Consider the following 10,043-nt stretch of genomic DNA (forward strand, 5'->3'; position numbering starts at 1 on the left):
GATGGATTTTGGTTGGATAAGCAGATCCTTGATGAATGATTCACATTGCTGTTACTTCTGATGCTACAGTTTCTAATCTAATTATAATTTTGATTGAAGTTGTGATCATAGACATCGATAGCATCATTTTTTTCTTTATGTTTTGTTTGGTCCTTTATTTGGATGTTATTTCAGTTATATTTATTTGTAGTTGGTTTGTTATTGCTAATTTTACATTGTATTTTATGTTCTAGGATTGTATGGCTTTTTATTTAATATATGGTTGGACGTGCCTTTTCTAAATAAAAATAAAAAATAAATACAAAAAATTACATCCGACCCGAGGTACGAGCGCCATGAAATAGTGGAGACAGATAAACGATATGCAAAGCACTCAGACTGCCTGAATTCCTCTTCGATCGAGAGCGGTGGAAATGGCGAGCGGAGGAGAGAGCGGCGTCAGTCTGGAGGATGTCCCCTCTTTGGATCTGATGGCGGAGCTCCTCCGCCGCATGAAGTGCGCGTCCAAGCCTGACAGGCGCCTCATCCTCATTGGTATCAATTCCACCCTCTCCTTTTTCGCAAACATGGATTCTTTCTTTCTGTTCATTTCGCTGTTTGTTTTTTTTTTCTTGAAAAAATAGGTTCTGCGACTAGATTGCTCTTTTGTAAATCATGGAATTTTTAGATCTGGGCATGGCCTCTACCTTTCTTTGTTGGATATTATTTATAGGGTGGTTCGACTGTTCTATCTTATCTATTTTTTTATTATGTGGTAGGCTGGGTTCTTGTTAGAAGGTTTTTGGTGGTTTGGATATTATTCATAGCTGGTTTGGTTGCAAGGTTTAACCTGAATTAGGTGGTTTTTCTTGGTGGTTTGGATATTATTTATAGCTGGTTTGGTTGCAAGGTTTAACCTGAATTAGGTGGTTTTGCTGCAAGATTTGCTTTTGCTGGTCCTGTTACTTCTTTGGGCATTTCTTTTAGGGTTGGAGTTTCTATTCTTTCTTGGACTCAACGGTTTATTCCTTGATGGAGTCTTTTTTTTTTTGCTCTCTTTTTTGGAGAGATATTACTTTTGATCTTCTTTCTTTTGAGGTTTGGTTATCGGTCTATGATAATTTCCATTTGTACATTACGTTTTATACATTCTTTTTTATTGAATCTAGATTTGTTCTGTTTAGGGTTAAGAATCAGAGCGGTAGGAACTTTGAGGGAGAAGGGAGAAGCAAAGAGAGAAAGAGATAAAATGGCACACACGGACTTGCCCAATAGGGTTGAATTGGGGTATTCCCGGGCTTTGTGACATATTTTATATATTAAAAGTGGGGGGTTAAAAGGGAGAATGAGAGATAATTCTCTTTGTAGAATATGAGTCTAGAGATTAGAGACCAAAAGCTTCTAATTAGGGGTGTAAACGAGCCGAACACAAGCGAGCCGCTCGTGTTCAACTCGCTTATATTTTGAGCTCCTCATTTATATTTCGAGCTCAAAAAGTGTGTTCATGTTCGGATCGTTTGCTTAACGAGTCAAACACGAGCTGTTCACAAACGAAGAGTCTTTTGAACAACCCTAATCATATCGTCGCCCTAATCACGTAGTCATAAGACGATAAATGTTTGAGAAAGATTTAAAAATTATTATTTATGTTAAAACATCATTTGAATCTAATTTAAGACTTTTTATTCTATTTTCTTAATCAATATTTTAATTGATTATAAATCTTTGTAGCCTTCTAGTCAATTAGATTTTTTTAAAATACTACATTTATCAAACGAAATTAATGAGTCGAACACGAGCTTCTTAACAAGTCGAACACGAGCTATTCTCGAACAACGAGCCGTTTTGCCAGCCCAAAATAAGGCAAATAATATATGTTACGGTCCCCCTATTTATTGGAGATAGAGGGCAAGAGGTAGAAAATTGCGTCTGTAATTGCTTTAATGGGAGGTTACGAGACATTATTATTTTTTTTCATGCCTTTTCGTATTTGTAATTTACTTTTAATGGGTTGGAGTTTTTAAATCCAAGGTAAATTTCATTTTCTACTTTATAATTTACTTTTATTTTGTATTGTTGTAGTCACGTAATTCCATATTTATACTTTTTATATTTTGTATTCTTGGGAGACATTCAAGTAAAGAATGACTTGAGGAGAATCCTCAATGTGTTTTCTCTCAAAACAATTTGGAAAATTTAAATATGAGAAAGACATGAGCAATAATCTCCAAATGATAAAGAGAGATGACACATAAATGTGGAACTAGTTTAGTTCTTTGAATATTTAGAGAAATTTGAAATCAGGAGTCTTTACATGATAAGTGAAAGATGGTTCCAAATATGTGTTGTCTGATTCATTCAGCCACAACACTTTTACTTCAAGCTATTTCCATAAAACTTCTAGGATAAGTTTTCTCATTTTGTTGTGAAGAAATTAAAGCCCTTATTTATTCATATAATTAATGAAGAGTAATAAAATCATTCTACAACGGGCTGAAGATTTAATTTGTGACTGTTGTTCTTATTTTTGATAATGTCTAGTTTCTCCTTTTTAGAAGACTAGGATCTAACTATACGACTTTTTTGATGACTATCCTAGAGGACTAATGATGGAACCCTCCCACATAGAAATTCTAAATACTTCTTGACTCTTATTGTGAAGTCTCACATGGGTGGTTCTAAGCCCTCATTTCTGCTCTTATTGCGAAGTCTCACATGGGTGGTTCTAAGCCCTCATTTCTCACTTGAGATGGTTAAAACCAACATGTGAAGATTCAATGATGAGTTCCAATATGATCAGTGAAACTTTAGGGCAATCTTGGGTTGCTTGGTCTTGGTCACACTCACACATTCCAAAACCATAAAATCACTCACTCTTAACCTTCCTCCTATTTCTCTTTTGGAAACTCATGTGAGTGGTCCCAAGCCCTTAGTCTTTGGCTAAGATGGCTAGGATCAATATGTGAGGGATCCAAATTGAGTTCTCCTATGAGTTTCATGGCTTGAGGGGGTGGCTTCATGGCTGACATGGTCATCATATCCAACTAATTTCAATTGCACCAAAATACTTAACCTTGACCTTCTGCCACTAAATTTATAAAAAATTACTAAAATGCTCTTGAAACTCTAAAATCCTCAAAGTTACCCAAATTCTCAAATTTTTACCAAAAATCATGTTGAACCACTCTAAATCATCTAAATTGCCGAAATTCACCCTAAAGTCCCCAAAATTCCCAAAATACCTCTATACCACAAAAAATTACCAACATGCCCCTAATGCTAAAAAATTCTCAAAATCCCTAATTTCAATCAAAACTTCACGAAAAACAATTCTAACCACCTAATGTTCCTAATTGCACCCAAAATCCCCTAAATCCACCAAAATTGACCAAAATTTCAAATTACCCCTAAATCGTTAAAGCCCTCAAATCACTCATAATTTTTACCAAATTCATTTCAAACTCACCCAATTTCAAATTCAAATTAAATATCATCATATTCAAGCCCAATTTAAACCAAATTCAAACCCACTTACACCAATTCCAAACCCAATTCCCAAGCCCAAGTCAACTACCCCAAATTGGCCCCAAAGCCAAATTTCATCAAATTGATCCACATAACCAATCCAATTTCACAAAATTTATTTTTCAAATTCATCATGACATTTTTCAAGACCAATTTGAGCCTTCAATTGATTTAGATCCAAGCTCAAACCAAGTCCAAGTCCAAATCCAAGCCCAAAACCAAAACTTAGTCTAAATTTTTAGATTAATCAAAAGCCTAATTGCCACAACCATGTCCTAAGATGCTAATCACATCACTTAGCCAACCCTACTTGGCGCCATGGACCAATGGTCCCTCAAAATGTGGAAACCCCCTCTAATTTGGTTAAATGACTCATCTATGCCATCATCTGATTAAACCTCAAAGCTAATCACCATTAAACCCTCTTCTGACCTCCCCGAGTCAGTTAGCCACCACCTCTGGTCTGGTTGACCATCCTAGTGGCCGAAAAACCCAAAACTGAGAAGGGTGGCCATGACTCAAACCCAAATTCTCACCCATCCCATGCGGCAAATCCCAATTGGTCACTTGCGCCTAATTCCTCTCCACCTAAGCTAAATGGCACCAAGCCAATGGCACCAGCCAATGGCAGCCCAGGGCCTCCCTCCTGGCCTGAGTTATAAATGACTCCCCTTCACAGCCAAAATGGAAGAGGCGCAAGAACTAAGAGGAAACTCTGTCATATTGCTCTCAGAGCTCCTCACAGTGTTCCTAAGTGCAATCCAACCATCTTCAACCACTCATTCCCTCCATCCGAGCCTAATTTAACCACTGAAATCTAGGGCATTTCACGGCCTTGCAATCAAACTCTTTAGAAATCCAAATCAATCATCCAATAAGCTTCCCTAGATCTTAAAACCACTTACCTAATCAAAAGCTCCCTCTCCCGAGCACTCTAGCATAGTCCTAGACCAAGGTTGAGTCACCCTCCGATTGATATCATACATAGACCTTACTTTAGCTCGAACCAACACTTGGAGTACGTTCGTGGACTCAAGGCGAAGCTCAGGAACAAACTCAATCGAGACCTCACCTCTTGGGCTAAGGTATAACCCGAAATCCCTAAATATTTCTTCAGTTTGGACATATGTGAAGAGAACGTATTTTATATGTATTTAATCGTATAGATAGGTTATTCTCACTTAGATGAAGGTGTAGGAACAAATCGCGAGTGATTTGACTGAGTATCGAACGAGATATTAGGATTAGAACGCGGACGATTCTCGGGTTAAGACGATCGGGGATGATGAGCGGATGTCGTCCATTTCCACGTGTATTGGATGGACGGTTGAGATGGACATCACAACGTTACGTGATCCGCTGGCACAGTCATTAGGCTACGTGGAAAACGCAGCGAATCAAATGCCAATGCGTGAAACTTCGGAGAGGTTAAGGTTGCACTGACGCTGACTCAGATAAGTAGAAAATTAGGGTATTTTGTAATTAAATAATTACAAAAACTTTAAAAATTCATATCTTGGTGTAGAAAATTCATAAAAATAAATGAAAAATACCCTTCCTCTGTGCTCAGTGAATAAAGGAGAATTTATTAAATCAAAAATAAAAAAATATTTATTAAGCATTTTATTTTAAATAAATTAAATACCCCAGAAGGTAATTAACTCATAAATAATTAAATATGTATTTACATTAAATGAAATTTTGGGGGTCAACTCTTAATGAACTTAGGAGCCTTCTTTGATTTTTTCAAGGTCAGAGGACATTTCTATGATCAAGAGCCATAATTTTTGAAATATTTGACATTATTTTAATTAAAGAAATTATAAAAAATAAAATAAAGTTTAGAAAAATTTAAAATTAGCTTAGGTAGGTTTACTGTGGTAAGAGGACTCTAAGAAAAAGAAAGTCAAATTTAAAATCTTTTTAATGTATTTTTCTTATTTAAAATTGATAAAAATTGGAAAAATATAAATTAATTCAAGTAATCACCAAAATGGAACATATTGAAGGTAATCACATTAGGAGGCCTTTGTAAAAATTTAAAAGTTAGAAAAAATATTTTTAATATAAAAATTTATTTTCTAAGTGAATAATAATTTTGGCTCAAATTAATTATAATAAATAAAAGAAAAATCAGAAAATTATGCAAGTTTGTTTGAAGTGTTTTTTGAGACCAGAGAAACTTAAGAAAAATAAAATTGAAGCTAAAATAAAATTTTTTTTATAAACTATTTCTAATTTTAAAGTAATTAAAAATATCAAAAATCACAAAAAATATAAAAATACTCTAAATTATCCTCAATATCATTTTAACCATAGAGAATAACTTAAATATTTGCTTGTAAATTTCCAAAGGTGTAAAAAGGTATTTTTAATATTCAAATGCATTTTTCTTACTTTGTGAATAAAATAATTATTAAAAATAAAATAAAAATTATAAAAATATAAAATAAAATTTTATGAGTTCCTTGAAGTTAGAGAGACTTATGAAAAATATAAAAATGAATTTTTGAAATAAAAATATATTTTCTATCTATTTACCCATTAAAATCAATTAAAATTGTAAAAATTAAAATATAATTAAAAAATTCACAAAAATTCTAGTGATCCTATGACCTAGGTGAACCTTCAACAATTTTCCTAAGGACAAAAAGTGATCCTATGACTTAGGTGAACCTTCAACAATTTTCCTAAGGACAAAAAGTATATCTTAGTTAAATTAATTACCATTGAAAATTTTTATTTTTGAGCTAAAATAATTATTAAAAATTAAACAAAAATCAGAAAAATATAAATTCTTCTCTAATATTTTAATTGACCCATGAGTAAGCTAACAAAAAAGTTTTAAAGTCATTTGAGTTGAATTGAGATAACTATGAAGTGAAAAGTCATAAGGGCAAAATGGTAATTATGAAATTTTGAACTCTAATTAAGATTAGGTCAAATCAATGTCAAATCAGAGGGTAAATGAGTAATATTGATCATAGTTAATTGTCTTAAATGATTGAAACATAAAGGGTTAAGGGGTAGAAACAAATTCATGTCATTTTATAGGAAAGGGTAAAAATGCAATTGTCTAAATTGTTGTGGTTTGTAAGTCAATTAAGTTATATGATCTTAATGTAAAAATACAATTTTCTAAATTAGCATGTGAATTATACTATTTTACAAAACAAAAATAGTTACAATATAAGATAACAACAATTTTTTTTGGGACTTGATTACTTTTGTTTGCTCAAGTAAACTTCAATGCATGAAAAATTAAAGAATTTTGATGAAAACTTGTAAAGTTTCACAGGCTAATCTCTCAGATCGAGGTTAGGAATTGCGCCCCTTAGCTGTTGGGTTGGAGGCTTTTATCACGGTTGGATAATAAAGTACACAGCCCAGCTCCGAGGCCCAACATTTACCAAATTCTTACATTTAATTCCGATCTTTCATATGTAATGTCAGGTTTTGCCTTACTCCTGTTTTCTACGACTAGTTTGGATTTTCTCATATCAAATTTTCTTGCAATTTATTTAAATTTCCTACAATTATGCTTTGTTCGTGATACTAATAATGCAGCAGCAGTCGGAGCGTCAGGTACACATTAACAATTTATTTATTGCAATTTTATTATCTTTATCTAACTGTCACTTTACTTTACTATGCATGCTTTGCCTGCAAAACAAAAAATCATTTAAAAAAAGAAATTAATACACTTTTAAACCCCTTTTGAACACACTCAATCAACTTCTTTTGAATTTACGAGAATCAATCTGAAGAGGTAACCTACGGTTGCTAACGAGAATTCTCCGGTGTAAATGAACTTAACAGCTCGTTTAGATTAAGTAAATTCAAAAGAAAATAGTGATGCCGAGACGACGAAACCGTGAGATCTTGATCGATGTCGCTTAAATTAAAATTCCTCCAAAAACAATTCAATAATAAAACTTAATAATAACAAACACGACATTTAAACTGCAAACCTTAGAGCTAACACTATAATAAGGAGCTTGGAGCAGACTGTGGGCAGCACGACGAGGGCACAATGCACAAAAGAACATCTTCGAGAGAGCAAATAAGGTCTCCATCAGCCAAACAATTCCTAGTTTAAACAACAAATTCATAAGACATTGAGGTTGTCTTTCTAGTGTGACATAAATCTGACATAAATCCTCACTTGATATTTAGGTTTTTGCACAATCATATTGTGTAGTATACGCCCCAATTTTTTTTTGAATTCCGAAGTCGTTATTCGGTATTGCATAAATTCTCTTATTTTTCAGACTATTTACATGGTCGGATATAATGCAAATGTAATCCTTAAATAATAAAAATAGACAGAATGAAATATTAAATAACATCATCTTCAAAATTGAAGTAAAACAGTATGGTAGTTTGAGAAGTCAGTAAGACTCCTTAAGAATTGTGACATCCTCTACTTTTTTTTTCTTTTGGATTCCTAAATTCAATGCTTTTATATGATCCACTCTCATTTGATTTTTCTATGTCCAACCTTGAAAACTAAACTTTGAAATTTTGAAGCCAAATACTTCTGATCATTTTCAAGAGTTTTCTTAAGTAATATCGGTTGCTTAGGATATAATTAACTATAAAGGCTCGCCTTTATAGGGAACTAATGAACCTAGGTAATATAAGCCTTATTTAATCTTTATATTAGATTTTAGAACTTATCAGCCAACTTATAAAAAAAGATTCGCATACCAAACAGATGTCATAAATTTTTTAGTTTATGTAATCGAGCCCCGCTAACAAGAAATGCTTCAATTCCTCGGGATAGGTGCATTATTTGTGATGTGGTGCTTGGTTATTTAAACTATTGAAATATGTGAGGTCTTTTTGTCTCATTTTTAAAAAATTTAAAATATTATTTTCAAAAAAATCAAAATTATGTGTATTAAAATAAACATTATTTTCAAATAACCAAAACTAAATTAAATCAAAATTTCTTGCCGCCGACAGTAACATTTCGTTGTTATCCAGAAATGCTTCAAATTACATGATATGCGACATAACAAGATGTGGGATGTTGCAAGAGATAAATTTAAAACCCTCAAATTTTAGACATTGAAAATCTTCTCGATAGGACAGAGTTGAAAGCTATGATATTTAATGATGATGATAGTTGAAGTAAAATAACAATACATGCCAAAGAAGTTGCAATCCTTTTATTTCTTTTAAGGAATAGTTAATGAAGAGAATTTTAATTTTGATGTAAGATAAGACTGTTAATACTTACTTTTTTATGTTAGAAACTAAATATTTATCTATGAACATCTTGGTTTACGAAAGTTAATGCTATTAAATTTTGTATGTTTTGAATTATTTTTAATATTTTATTTAATAATTTTTTACATAAAATTTGATAATTTTTATTATAATGACATGTCATATGCGTGTTTGTGTCCTTTATTTTCATAATAGAATTGTTTGGTATCCCTGTCGCGTCATGCCGTGTCCCCATATTCGTATTTGTGCAACAACTTTTTTTACAAGGTTTTGGTATTTCCACAAGCAAATTTGGATCTCATGTATGTCTATTATGTCTGAATTGTGGTTATTAAAGTTTAGATTCATCTATTGTGGACTTTCATTCTTGGATTACTATTCTCCCCCCTTCACCTCCTTGCTCCCATTCTATGCTAGAAATATCTTTGTCATCGATGATGAGTTTTGCTCCAGTAGATGCAGTAGAGACGTCATGCCGTGTCCCCATATTCGTATTTGTGCGACAACTTTTTTTGCAAGGTTTTGGTATTTCCACAAGCAAATTTGGATCGAACAATTGGGATCTCATGTATGTCTATTATGTCTGAATTGTGGTTATTAAAGTTTAGATTCATCTATTGTGGACTTTCATTCTTGGATTACTATTCTCCCCCCTTCACCTCCTTGCTCCCATTCTATGCTAGAAATATCTTTGTCATCGATGATGAGTTTTGCTCCAGTAGATGCAGTAGAGGAATGGATTGGGAGGACCCTGACCTTGTGGATAAGAAGAATCCTAACTCAGCGGAAGAAAGAGGAAATGGTTGTCTCACTGGCTTTATCACGAAGGTAAATATATGAATAATATGGAAAACTTGTGCTTAATTTGAGTTTAATATAATATAACTACACTTAAGATTTATATAAATTGGATTTGATTATTTATTTGTTAGATGAAATACCTTATTAATGAATTAAAATTTAGTAGGATTAATTAAAAAAATATTAATGAAGGTCAAATTTTATTAGTTTTAAATAACAATCAATTTTTAAGAAACCGAACCAGATCGGTTGGTTCAACATGTTCAATCATGAACCAGTGGCTGATCCGGTCTGAAACATATGGTAGACTATTTTTGTCATCGGACCGTCAAGAACCGTTAGTTTAATCCATAAATCGGAGAATCGATTCAACATTTTGAAAAAATATAAATATTATTTTATTTCTTTTTTCTCTCTCATTTTAATGGTTACAACTCATGCGCTTCCGCAAAAGCAACCTCAGAGTCGTCAGCTCATATATATATATATATATATATATATAG

General features: G+C 32.7%; 1 protein-coding gene across 1 annotated transcript in view; it reads left to right on the forward strand.

Moving 5' to 3' along the window:
• The first annotated feature begins 304 nt into the window (after positions 1 to 304).
• The window catches only part of LOC110024510 (adenylate kinase 4), a 12,292-nt gene continuing 2,553 nt past the window's right edge, over positions 305 to 10,043 (forward strand). Inside the window, exon 1 of the mRNA XM_020724564.1 lies at positions 305 to 534. Coding sequence (XP_020580223.1) covers positions 414 to 534 — 121 coding nt within the window. The 5' untranslated portion in view covers positions 305 to 413. The remainder of the gene's footprint in view (positions 535 to 10,043) is intronic.

The sequence above is a fragment of the Phalaenopsis equestris genome, unplaced genomic scaffold (assembly GCF_001263595.1).
Source record: "Phalaenopsis equestris unplaced genomic scaffold, ASM126359v1 Scaffold000002, whole genome shotgun sequence".
Lineage (NCBI taxonomy): Eukaryota > Viridiplantae > Streptophyta > Magnoliopsida > Asparagales > Orchidaceae > Phalaenopsis > Phalaenopsis equestris.